Source organism: Loxodonta africana, chromosome 1, assembly GCF_030014295.1.
Source record: "Loxodonta africana isolate mLoxAfr1 chromosome 1, mLoxAfr1.hap2, whole genome shotgun sequence".
Taxonomy (NCBI): domain Eukaryota; kingdom Metazoa; phylum Chordata; class Mammalia; order Proboscidea; family Elephantidae; genus Loxodonta; species Loxodonta africana.
Genome location: NC_087342.1, coordinates 110469428 through 110483417, shown reverse-complemented (window position 1 = coordinate 110483417; position 13990 = coordinate 110469428). Strand labels below are relative to the sequence as shown.

Sequence of the window (13990 nt, the reverse complement as noted above, 5' to 3'; positions counted from 1 at the left end):
TCAGCTTGGATTTCTTAGCACCACCACCGCTCAGCCAGAACAGAAGGCCCCAAATCTCATTGGCACATACCGCCATGTTGACCGTGCCACTGGCCAGGTGCTAACCTGTGACAAATGTCCAGCAGGAACCTATGTGTCTGAGCACTGTACCAGCACAAGCCTGCGTGTCTGCAGCAGTTGCCCCATGGGCACCTTTACCAGGCATGAGAATGGCATTGAGAAATGCCATGACTGTAGTCAGCCATGCCCATGGCCAATGATTGAGAAATTACCCTGTGCTGCCTTTACTGACCGAGAATGCACTTGCCCACCTGGCATGTTCCAGTCTAACGCTACCTGCGCCCCCCACACGGTGTGTCCTGTGGGTTGGGGTGTGCGGAAGAAAGGGACAGAGATGGAGGATGTACGGTGTAAGCAGTGCGCTCGGGGTACCTTCTCTGATGTGCCTTCTAGTGTGATGAAATGTAAAGCGTATACAGACTGTCTGAGTCAGAACCTGGTGGTGATCAAGCCGGGGACCAAGGAGGCAGACAACGTCTGTGGCGCACTCCCGTCCTTCTCGAGCACGACCCCACCTTCCCCTGGCACAGCCATCGTTTCACGCCCTGAGCACATGGAATCCCATGAAGTCCTTTCCTCCACTTATGTTCCCAAAGGTAACTTAACCTCATGGGTTATTTGTCTGAGGAAGGCTTTAAACCCAGTGAAAGTATCAAGGAGGCGGTTGTACCAAGGATGTTTTCTCCATTTCACATATTCCAAAGTCACTTTTGTAAGAAGAGGCCTCCATTTTGAGGCTAATTAAATCTGGCTTCTATGGACCGGTTAGATTTCATTTCAGAAGTTTTCTGTTAAAGGAGATCAAATTTCTAAAAACTAGGCCACATGAGGCTAGAAAGTAATAACTGAAAGAAACAAGAGAGTGTGTGACCATGTGTAAGTCACCTAACCTCTTCATGCCTCACTTTCAAACTTGTCAAATAAACAAGTGAATTGGATGTTTAAGGGCACAAAAATATACATGAGTCCGTCCTGAGAAGACATAGCCAGAAGGAGAGGAAAGGGAGAAAATATCATTAACTCAGGAAGGGAGGGATGAGTATTGGATCAAAGTGGGACAGGAATGGGAAGAAAAGTTAGAAACTTCAGGAAACAAGCAAATTTCTGTCAAATTGAAGGTAACTAGCAGTCACATCTAGAAAATTGTTTTTTTCCAAGAATTTTAACCTTGTCCTTTCCTTCAAGCATCCCAGTTGTCCTCAGAATTCATTTTGAACCTCAGTCTGAAGAATTTAACCCTTATTTCCAAATTCTTTTTGATTGAACCCAATCTCCATGAGATGATAACCAACTTGAGTTGTGCTTACTAGTAAACTCTCATGCGTGGTTACATTTGATCTTCATGATAACCCTGTAAAGGAGGGTCTTCTCACAACCTCCATTGTTGAAATAAAGAAATAGACTCAGAGGGCTCAAATGACTTGTCCAGGTGCTTTCAGGGGCTGATACAGCTCAGGTCCTGTCTCTGGGACTCAGAATTCCCGGCACTCACGTTCCTTCCTTAACAAAGATCGCTTGTGGAGGCTACTCTGAAAAAATGCCACTAAGTTGCAGATGCTAAGAAAGCTCTACCTGAGTTTAGCCACTGTCCTGACCCACCAAACCTTGAATGTGAGCTCTTTTCTTTATTTTGGTCACATTCCCTGTTTTACCAGTGCATCATGAAATAGTCAAAAGGTGGGGCAGAAGGAATATGAACAAAGGGATTAAATTTGAACTTGTTCTCTGAGTAATCGCAATAACATAAGAGTCAACTAGAGCTATGACCATACATGTGTCTGCTCAGTATGTGAAGTACAGGAGAAGCTGCCATGAGGTTCAGATGTTGGGTCCCTGAAAGTGCCCATGGTTTTGGCGTGAGGAAGTGAGTTTAGCTGTTCAGTTTAGTTTTTACCCTCCCCATAAAGGTGCTATTAAGACTTTTATGAAAAATGTACAAAATAAATTTATTCTTAAGCTCCAAAGGTCATCTCTTCTTTCATTATCTGACCTGGTTTGGAGATGACCAGGGAGAGGAGGGAATATATGGATCCCCAAATATAGAAAAGCTTTTCCCCCTCCTTACTCTTTTTTTCTAGGCATGAACTCCACAGAATCCAACTCTTCTGCCTCTGTTAGACCAAAGGTACCAAGTGGCATCCAGGAAGGGACAGTCCCTGACAACACAAGCTCAGCGAGGGGGGAGGAAGGTGAGAACAAGACTCTCTCAAACTTCCAGGTCATCAACCACCAGCAAGGCCCCCACCACAGACACATCCTGAAGCTGCTGCCGTCATCCATGGAGGCCACTGAGGGTGAGAAGTCCAGCACACCCATCAAGGTTCCCAAGAGGGGCCATCCCAGACAGACCCTACACAAGCATTTTGACATCAATGAGCATTTGCCCTGGATGATCGTGCTTTTCCTGCTGCTGGTGCTTGTGGTGATAGTGGTGTGCAGTATCCGGAAAAGCTCGAGGACTCTTAAAAAGGGCCCCCGGCAGGATCCCAGCGCCATTGTGGAAAAGGCAGGGCTGAAGAAATCCGTGACCCCAACCCAGAACCGGGAGAAGTGGATCTATTACTGCAATGGTCATGGTGAGCCTTATGTATTTTCTCCTTTCTTACAGATCCCCTTGCCTTTCCTTCCCTAATTTCTGTTGTTTGGAGGGATGGAACATGCACAGTTTCTGGAATATTCTTTTGTAGACCAAGTGCTGTTTGATCTAGTTGTATTATGGGAAATGAGGTGGTCAGCATTAGACCTGTTGTGTTCAGAGAGAATAACCCCACCTCCCTCATTTTCCCTTGGCACCTTTGAAACAGGAGGATGTTGCAGAATCAGAGACCCAAGAGTGACCCTAGGGACTTTGTTCGACCTTGTCATTTAACAAACAGGGAATTGAATTCAGAGAGGTTTGACTGCTTTGACCCCAGGCTAGTTGTTTGTTCAAGACCGATGGAACTAGACTCTAGGCATCCTAACTGTTGGAGCCCTTGTTTTTCCTACAGTCTTAGACCGTAAGCAGGCGCCCTGGTGGTGCAGTGGTTAAACACTTGGCGGCTAAGCGAAAGTTTGGTGGTTTGAACTTACCAACTGTTTTGTGTTACAAAAGACTTGGCAATCTGCTCCTGTAAAGATTTCAGCCTAGAAAACCGTCGTATGGAGGCAGTTCTACTCTGTCCTGTACGGTTGCTACAAGTTGGAATCTACTTGATAGCACACAACAAGAGACCACTAAGAAAACAGGTGGAAAAAGTTGAGTTTGCCCTTTGAATCTGAACCTTGCTTTAGGTTTCTGTAACTTTAAATGTAAATGAAGAAATTCTTTTACTTAAAATTTTTCCACTTAAATTTTTAGGATTCCATTTCAATCAGGAGCCTAGGAGGGTCTTTTGGGTTATAGACATCCAATGCTTAATATGTTGACGATTATCTGAGGCTGGGCCCTACATCTTCTACCTAACAGTCAGCATATGTCGATACTGGCTGGAATATTTTGGTCTTTCCTCTTTTGAGGGCACAAAATAGCTTACAGAACTTGCCCGGCAGCTGAGTTTGACCTGAAGACTGCAGTTTTCAGGCTGGCAGCAACTTCCCTTTCTTTAAATCCTAAATCAGATTGCAGCTCCGAAGTCTGATAATCCCATTCAGGTACCTTCTTTCCCCTTTCTAAAAAGCAATTTGGCATTTTGTATTGTCTAAAAAATGTCTATACTTTCGGTGCAGCAACTCTATTTCTGTGAACCTATCATAAAAATATAAACCAGAAATACTAAAAAAAAAAAAAAAAATCGAAGCACAAAGAACTTTAACTTTTAACTCAGCGTTATGTATGATGCTTAAACACTGAAAATAACCAAAGGGCCAGTTTTAAGAAGTAAGTTATGGCATGTCCACATAATGGAATATTGTGTCAGATTGAAGATTTTATACAGTTTTTTTTTGAGTTCTTATAAAAGCCTTGATGGCGTAGTAGTTAAGATCTTGGCTGCTAACCAAAAAGTTGGCTGTTTGAATCCATCAGCTGCTCCTTTGAAACTATGGGTCAGTTCTACTCTGTCCTACAGGGTCACAATGAGCTGGAATGAACTCAACAGCAATGAGTTTTTTATACTTTGTATCAATATCCCAGCTCTCTTAAAACTTTAGGATAAAGATTGAAATGAAATACACCAAAATGACAATAAAACCAAAAAACCAAACCCATTGCCGTTGAGTTGATTCCAACACATAGCGATCCTATAGGACAGAGTGGAACTGCCCCATAATTTCCAAGGAGCAGCTGGTGGATTCACCCTGCTGACCTTTTTTGATTAGCAGCCTAGATCTTAACCTCTATGCCACCGGGCTCCAAAGTGACAATAGTGCTTTCCAGTTGGTGGGATTTGGGGTGATTTGTGTGTGGGTTTTTTTTTTTTTTTTTTGTCTTTATTACTTTTCTGTACATTCCTCAGTTTTCTGTAATAAGCCCATGCTACTTTTATAATCAAGGAGCCCTTATGGCACAATGGTTAAGTGCTCAGCCGCTAACTGAAAGGTTGGCAGTTTGAACTCACCCAATGACTCCATGGGAGAAAGACCTGGCAATCTGCTTCCATAAAGATTATAGCCAAGAAAACCCTGTGGGGGAGTTCTATTCTGTCACGTGGGGTCACTGGACTCAATGGCAGCTAACAACGGTAACATGTTTATAATAGAGATTTAGAGAAAGTTTTTTAAAAAATTTAATTTTGCTTCCTTTGGTGACTCATGTGAACTGTCAAAAGCCAAGCAAAAGCCACACTGAGGTGAACATCCTACTTGGGAGAGAGCCTGTAGAGTCTAGAACAAGACTGTTCTATACTGGTAACCTAGCAAGGGGAGCTTCAGTTCCTTCCTTCATTTTATTAAAAAAAAAAAAAAACCTTTATGTTGGACATAATTAATTCCAGCTTCAAAAAGTTGCAAGAATAGTACAACGAACACCTGTATACCAGTGCCCAGATTGACCTATTGCTGACATTTTGTCCTTTTGCTTTATCATTTGCTCTCTGCATAAAACACATACGTGATTTTATATTACGAAATACATATAATATGTAACAGTTAATTATATATAATAAAATGTTATATAATATGCATTATATCATGTTATGTGTGTGTGTGTATATATATATATATATATATGTATAAAAAAACCAAAACCAAACCCAGTGCGGTTGAGTCGATTCCGACTCATAGCGACCCTATAGGACAGAATAGAACTACCCCATAGAGTTTCTAAGGAGCGCCTGGTGGTTTCGAACTGCCGACCCTTACGGTTAGCAGCCATAGCACTTAACCACTACACCACTAGGGTTTCCATATATATACATACATACATAAAATATTTCTCTGAACCATTTCATAGTCCTTTATCCTTAGATACTTCAGTGTGTCATTCCTGATAATAAGAACATCCTCTTAAAAAACCGTTCTACGTATTTCAGCCTCAATAAATTTAATACTGATGTTGTCTTTGTTAATTGCCACTGAGTCAGCTCTGACTTGTGGCCAGCCACCTTATGTATAACGGAAGGAAACTGCTCGGTCCTGAACCATGATCCTTGATATGTTTGAGCCCCTTGTTTTGGCTGTTGCCTCAGTCCATCTCATTGGGGGTTTTCCTTGTTTTCGCTGACAAAAACTTTATCAAACATAGTGTCGTTTTCTAGTGATTGATGTTTCTGATGACGTGTCCAAAGTAAAAAAGATGAAGTTTCACCATCTTTGCATCTCAGGAGCATTCCAGTTTTCTTTCTCACTGCCCATATTACAATGTTGTCAGTTGACCTAGTAAGGCTCTTGATAGCATGCTTTTTCCCTCTAGTACAGGATTCAGCCTAGGATCAGATATTGCTTTAAATTGCACTTTAAGGGGCCAGTCAGAACACTTGTTCTACTCCAGATTTATCTAATTAGGAGAAAACAACGTGAATATCCCACTGGGATTATGTAACTATTTCATAACTCACTTTATTAAAAAAGAGACTATTCCTTTAGCTTTTGCATTTCTGGACTGGGTTATGGTGAGCCACATCTGTAAACCCTTTTTTGAGGGGTAGCTTTCATAATTCTTGAGAACACCAAGTCGTAGATGTAAAAACTGGTCCAGTGGCAGAAAGCAATTTAATACAGTGACCTTAGACATTCTTAATGACCATGGTAACCTTGTAAATTACTATGCCTGTGTCCTGAAAACAATATCCAATTTCATAAAAAGAACGGAAGTTCCAAGTCACAGAAAGCCTGATCACACGTTCTGTGAAAAGCAGTACTTCAGTGATAGGCTCTTCAAACTAAGTCACAGTAGTCTTATTCAGGTCTAACTCTTGCGAAAGTTTAACCCTCCTATCCCCGTCCTCAGAAACCTGGTGGCATAGTGGTTCAGAACTACTGCTGCTTCCTCAGAAACCCTGGTGGCATAGTGGTTCATAACTACTGCTGCTAACCAAAAAGATCAGCAGTTCAAATCCACCAGGCGCTCCCTGGAAACCCTATGGGGCAGTTCTACCCTGTCCTGTAGGATCGCTATGACTATGAATTGGAATCGACTCAACGGCAATGGGTTAACCCCCCTCCACACACACACAAGGTTTTACATTGGTATGTTTATATTCAAGGTGTTTTTCTAAGGAAGGTCTTTTCTTTCCCAATTGCTAGTCTCAAAGGTACATCCAAGTAAAATCCTTTACAAAGAGGTTCTGTTTAATCAAAGCCATTCCAGGTGCTCAGAGGCTCTGGAAACAATGCCTTGTTGACCTGATTGCGGTGAGTTCTGGGCAGCGGATAATCCTGTTTAATAAGATCTTTTCCTGGTCCTTGTCCATTTCACACTGAATTGTCATGAGGGTGAGGGTGGAGATAGAATCAGTTAGCCCTGGACTGTTCTCTCTCAAGAGGTCATGTAAGACCTTACCTAACCTTGCCCACTTTAAGCAGACCATGCCATGCACCCGAATGCCATATCCAGGGACAGATTTCCCAATAACAAGGTATGCACGGGCTTAACTGTGTTTACTTACTCATCTGAAGTGCACATCATGTGGTGAAACCCATGTGAAATTGTGCACCCCAGATTAGTAAGTAACCACAGTTGAGCCCACGTGTACCTTGCCTACTATAAGCCTGTGTGTACCTTGCCTACTGCTTAATCCACCCTGGCTGTATCACAGACTCTCAGTACTGAAAAGCTAGGACATTGGTTCTTGTCTTTCTCACCAGCAAGAACCTCTTTTATTATTCTGCTCCACTCACTCCTGTCTGCCTAGCATGGACTTCCACTCCACAAAACGGCAATCCTACCTTTCATGGAATCCTAGGGTTAGAAACACAAGATGAGACCTCATGTGGCTAGGAGGATGGAAGAATGAGAGTGTTGTGCTATTTGTGTGCTTCTTTCCTTTCTGAAGTCAAAGCAGTTTTATTTTTGGTGGATTGTGACTGGACTGTGGTTTCTAGCGACGTGTCTATTTCAGCAATAGGAATTGGAAGTCTCTTTAATTATGTACGAAAATCAATTTGAGTTTATTATTGAGCATAACTGTCATCAAGATGTAAGTCTATTATCAATGTCCAATTTGTCATTTGAAAAAATTGATTTCTTTTTTTAGTATAACCAACATAATGGGGTAAACGGGGGTCCAAAATGTTCAATTTAATTTAAAATTAAGGTTAATGTGGGGTCACATTAATTGAGAGTTACACAGAACACAGTATTTTCCGTTTTGTCTGTTTCGTCACAAAAAGCATAAAAGTAAAGGTAGTGAACCTTAGTTTGTACACAAGTGACCATACAGGCATTGAGAAAGTCTCAGATGATCTAAAAGCAGTCACTTCATTCACTTCTTTATAGCTGTGTTGTTGTTAGTTGTCATGGCATCGAGTCCAACTTATGGTGACCCCAGGTACAACAAAACAAAACATTGCCTGGTCCTCCACCATCTTCACAATCACTGGTATGTTCAAGCCCATTGTGTGGCCACCGTGATCTTGAGTGTCTTCTAACCTAGGAGGCTTGTCTTCCAGTTCTGTTAGAACAATAGAACAATAGAACAATGTTCTGTTGTGATCCATAGTTTTCACTGGCTACTTTTCAGAAGTATATCGCCAGGCCTTTCCCTAGTCTGTAGAAGTCTGGAAGCTCCACTGAAACCTGTCCACCATGAGTGACCCTGCTGGTAGTTGAAATACTGGTGCCATAGCTTCTAGCATCATAACAACACACAAACCACCACACTATGACAAGCTGACAGGCAGGTGGTGGTCCTTAATACTACAGAAGATAAAAAAAGGGTAGTCCAGCTTCAGTTGAGAATGAGGGTTCCCTAAGAACAGGAACCAACTGATGTTCTCTCAAATCCTAATGTATGCCGTTACCTTTTATCTTCTCTCTTTCTCTCCCTCATCTCCCTACCTTCCTCTTAAACTATTTGCAAAAAGTATGAAGTTGGATTTCCAGCATCTTGTTACCCTAGGAATTTTGAGAGGAAGGTTTGAAAAACAGGTGAGGAATGGAAATTGCCCTGTAAGTACCTGTGGGGGAGACTCCGCAAAGTGATAAAGGGAGCCAAAAATAGGCACATATCTCTCAGGTCTTTTTCTTTCAGACCTCAGGCTGTGAAAAAAAAAAAAAAAGGATGAGACACAGAGGAACTGGTTTTATCTCATGTAAACTGAGTTTAGATTCTTGATAGCTGGTTCAGTCCTCTGCCTTGGGGAGATAGTAAGGACATAGCTGGAACTGTAATCCTTCCCTGTGTAGTTACTTAAAGCACGTGACATGTAAAGGCAGCATCTCCTTTAAACTGACTGCAGTAGGGATTGTCAAAGCAAATGGTGTGCTCATTTTGGAGAACTAGACTCTTAAGATGCTATTTCCTTATTCCTTTAGCTCTTACTGTGTATTACCGTTTAACTGTTCATAGCTTTGTGGTTTGCCTGGCCATGTAGCTTAAGAGTTCTTAGGGGACATTGAGTCTTATTGTATGTCCCTGCCCCAAGGCCTATAGCACAAGGACCTGGGAACAGAGTGCTCGAGGAAGGGTTGTCTGGCCCATATGATAGCCACTAGCTATGTGAGCTATGTAATTTAAAATTAAAATTAGATAAAAATTTAGATTCTCAGTTTCACCAGCCGTATTTCAAGAGCTCAGTAGCTACCTGTGACTAACACTTACCACGTTGGACAGGACAGATGGAGAGCATTCCCACCATCACAGAAAGTTCTATTGGCTCGCACTGGTATAGAGCATGAACTATCTACTTACCCTTTTCAAGGGCAGATGGTTTTCAAGCCATCAAACTATGGTATGGATTTTTTGCCCCTTGTTGGAAATTTACACATAAAGATCTTAAGGTGGATTCTTTATGCTAAATGGCCATAGATGCCAAGAATTATTTTTCAGAGCAAAAGGAGGCTTCCATGATAGCCAGTGCAAAAAACTGGCCAAGAAAGTTTTCTGGTATTCCTCCATCTGATCTACTTCTTTCGAAGTGGGACCCTTTTGGCCCAAGGACACTGGAAAGCAGTGTGGTGATGGGAGAGCAATCTGCCAATTCAAAGACCAAGACACCTTTGTAAATGCTTAGCTGTTCGGGTTTAACTACAATGGAAATGGATTAGCTTTACTGGGGGCTGGGGGTCTTAAGCAGAGAAGCAAGAAAAGCTTGTGGGAGCCACGTGGTTGTATCAGAGATAGGAGTGTGGGAGATGATGCAGGTAAGGATCCTTGGGAGGGGAGCATCATCACAGGGTAGGAACTGCATCAGTAAAACAAGTTCTAAAGTAGATTTGCCCTTTCTAGTCATGTACTTTCTGTTAAGACATTTACTTCTCTGGGCCTCTGTTTATAAGGTTCAAAAGAAGTCATTATACTATGCAGTTAAGAACAGAGACTCAGGAGTTTGGTTCCACCTTCTAGATGTGTGATCCAGCGCAAGTTACTTGACCGTTTTGTGCCTCCATTTCCTCACGTATAAAGTGGGGATAATAGTACATAGGTTACTGCAAGGAATAAATAAGATATGTGCCCAGTGCTTAAAGAATGTTGTGTTGCTCCCAGGTAAGTGGTCTGTAAATGTTGGCAGTGATAAGGGTGAGGATGATGACGATAGAGGTGGTGCAGATCATCGTCATGCCCACGGGCATCATCACCTCCATCTTCTCGGCATTTCTGATTCACTCAGAAATAGTGACAATGGACAAGACAGAAGCATTCTCTTGTAATATAAATGTGACTGTACTTACGCAGTGATCTTCCTTTATGCCAGGTATGAGGGTGAGAATGCAGGATGATTATTTATTGGTGCAATGCCCTCTCCAGCAGGCAGACAGCCCCTTAGATAATCAAACAAAACTCCTTAATGGCTTTATATCTAAACATGGATCCATCTCCGCTGCAGAAATATTTTCTTTAAACTGCCTATCAGGGGTCAGCAAAGCTTTTCTTTCACTTTTTTTTTTTTTTTAAATTGTACTTTAGATGAAGGCTTACAGAACAAACTAGTTTCTCATTAAACAATTAGTACACATATTGTTTTGTGACATTGGTTACCAGCCCCACAACATGTCAATATTCTCCTTTCTAGACCTTGAGTTCCCCATTACTAGCTATTCTAGTCCTTGCCCCTGGGCTGGTGTGCCACTTTAGTCTTGTTTTATTTTATGGGCCTGTCTAATCTTTGGCTGAAGGGTGAGCTTCGGGAGTGACTTCATTACTGAAACAAACTTCTATAAACATACAGATAGTAAATAGTTTAGGCTTTGAGGATTATGTGATCTCTGTTGCAACTATTCTACTCTGCCTGTGTAGCCCGAAAACAGCCATAAACAATATGCAAACGATTGGTATGGCTGTGTTGCAATAAAACTTTATTGACCAAAACGGGTGGCTCGGTCCATCCTCCAGAGTTCCCCAACTCTTGATCTGTGCCACAGATTTGTCGACTTTCAGCGGCTGCTTCTTTCTTGCCTCCTGGTGGCTAGCACAGCTCGGATAAACAGTGTGCTTCTTCTTGAAGCCTTTCTTGAATTCCTTACACTTAGCAGTAACTGTTGCCCAGTCTGCTGAATGGATAAGTAACAAAGCAGAACAATCAGATACGTGGGGGAGCTAGGAAAATGTGTCAGTTATCCTTGTGTTTTTCACTTAAAAACTGTTCCACACTTCCTTCCTCTCCTCCTAATAAATACCTGCTTTTACCAGGAGAGCTTGATTTTTCCTTGTGGGTCCACCTCACAGGTCTACCTGCCGCAACTCATCTCTTTGCCAAACTGGAGCCAGCTGTGAGGGAGGAGATGATTGTCGAAGTTCCCATCCCTCTCCTTTTACCTTTCATCTACTCAGGGAACTGATATGCTTTGAGTGGAGAGAGGGATCAAGACGAGAAGGCAGACGCTTCCTGCTGTAGACTCTATCTCTGCCCCTGCTTTCCTCAGAGAGAACCAGAGGGGATTAATTGGGTCAGGTCGGCCATCTTCTTAGCTCAATACCCACAGTGCTACAGGAGGAGACTTAGAAGGATGGAAGCATGTAAAATGTGCAGCACAACTGGCAAAAAACCAGTTGCCGTTGAGTTGATTCTGATTCATGGCAGCCGTATGTTTGTCAGAGTAGAACTGTGCTCCATAGGGTTTTCTTTTTTTAATTTATATATATATATATTTCTTTTTTAATTTTTTTGCTCTATAGAGTTTTCAATGGCTGAGTTTTTCAGAAGTAAATCGCCAAGCCTTTCTCTCAGGGCACCTCTGGGTGAACTCGAACAGCCAGCCTTTGGGTTAGTAGCTCAGTGCATTAAATGTTTGCAGCACCCGGGGACTTCAACAGAAGAAAAGGGCAATGGAAATGTAGTACTTTTTAAAAAAACACACGAGATGGTTGAGTCGAGGCATGGGCTCATCCCTCAAAGGCTGGTTGGGATGCTAGGGAAGAGTTGTGGGCAGCAGAAATCACACTAGGCTGGGAGAGCTGACTTCCAGTTCTAGTTCTGCTACTAAAAGGCTGAATGATCCCAGGAAGTCACTTCCTATCTTTGAATCTCAGGTTTTTTTTTTTTTTTTGTAAAACGAGAAGACCTGAACCCATCACAGAAAGGCCACCAGGTTTTGGTCACAATATACAATTTGTTTTTGCCATAACTGAGTATACTTACTGTCACACCAATGCCTGTCAGAGGAAGCACTGCCCTGATTGGCTACTGCAGCGTGCTGTAGAGTGGAGTACAATACGTTCTCAGAGGCAAGAGGCCTGGCTTAACACCAAGCAACCTTATACCAGAGGAGAGTTGTATGTTCACTGCAACATGAAAGAGCTTTCCCTCAAGATAAAACAGAGTAAGGGCAGCAAATATTTCTACTTCAATCAGGATACATGCTGGGGAGGACCAAGACAGTGTGCAATCACTGAGTGCTTTTAGGGGCAGTGTGAGACATTTTGTAGTGTGGTAGACATTGAGCGGCTATCACAGAACTAACATTTTGAGTTATAAAAATTGCAGTAGTCCCACACGTACCTTGATTGCAAAGGAGCTGAAAAACCCTGCCCAATTATCTCATCTACCTCAGACATTTTACACTGAGGGAGGCCTTGCTCTTCTCATATGAGCCATGGAGCCCCAGCCACAAACAGAACTTCTGAGAAAGCTTTGTGTTATTCATCTCAAGGGATGATTCTAGAGTGGTCAGATCTGGTAAATGCTTCCCTTGCTTTGGAAAAGTTGCTGAAATCCCACCCGAGCTGACGGGAGCAGCTCACATCCACCTAAAGAGCAGCTAACTTTGCGCTACTGTGTGCTCCAGTAAGTCCCTCCTGGTGTGGCTAAGTACTAATAAATGGGATTAGCCTTTGGCTACACTGAAACCCTCTTTAACTTTAATATATTCTAATCATGGCTCCTTAGTGTGACCATTACTCTCTCTAGTAAAGGGACTTTTAAATTACATGTTTACCACAGATCAGTGCATCTTTGTAATTCCTTGGAACTGTGTGCTTAAAATTTTACAAGATAATCTACAAGCACTCCTTGGGGGTGGGAAAACTGTCTCTTTTTACAGGAGAAGGCTGGGGTTATAGAAATATTTTATTGCACTTCCAGAAAGGCAATGTTCAAGTCTGGTTTTGTCTGCATGTAAGAGGCTAAGCACCTTGCTGGCCAGGAGGTGACTTTTCAGAAGTCCAGGCAAAGCTCTGGTTCACAGGGTTTATCTTTGGTCATGAGAACCGCAATTTTTTTTCAGGGAAAAATGCTATGAAAGAGAATAGATTAAGGAACTGCCACAGTTATGTATTTCTTCCCCTTTGTTCTGCTTTTATGATATATTGTCTCTTGTTTCAGAGTTGTCCATATATTGAGTTATTTTCATAAAGAGAAACCTACATGGTCAATCAGTCGGATTCTGTGTTTGTTGTACTTTGGCTGAAGAAGGAGAAATAAGATATGAAGTAAACATTTCTTCATTGTGCTGTCCTACCCTGAAACAGTAGAGAGAAGCTTGGGATAAGTCTGTAAACAAGTCACCTTTAAGGAATCCCAAAGCAAAGCAAAGGCTAAGAAAGTTCAGGAAAGCGACTCTAGTTATTAAACTGCTTTGCTTGTGTTATTTTCATTTGATTATCGTATTTTTACGCAAATAATGCATGCCTTCTACATTCGTTTGCCAACCTCGCTCTCCTCCCTCGAGGTATTTTCCTGAGTGCTATGCTAATTTTTTTTTTACAGCAACATGAAAAAAAAATTGGCATAGCAGTGCTTATGAAAATACCTCATGGAGGGAGGAGGGCACAGTTGGCAAACAAACATAGAAGGTGGGTGTTATATGTGTTTTCTCATTGAATTCTTGAAACAAGCTTATGACAGCAGTATCATGCTCGTTTTGCACATTAGGCACTGAGGCACAGAAAGATTAAATAACTTGACTAAGGCCACA

At 42.1% G+C, this 13990-nt stretch overlaps 1 protein-coding gene across 1 annotated transcript in view; it reads left to right on the top strand.

The window, feature by feature from the left end:
• TNFRSF21 (TNF receptor superfamily member 21) overlaps positions 1 to 13990 on the top strand; it is an 83795-nt gene that overhangs the window by 25988 nt on the left and 43817 nt on the right. The window contains exons 2-3 of the mRNA XM_003404449.4: positions 5 to 656; positions 2139 to 2636. Of these exons, the coding sequence (XP_003404497.2) occupies positions 5 to 656; positions 2139 to 2636 (1150 nt within the window). The remainder of the gene's footprint in view (positions 1 to 4; positions 657 to 2138; positions 2637 to 13990) is intronic.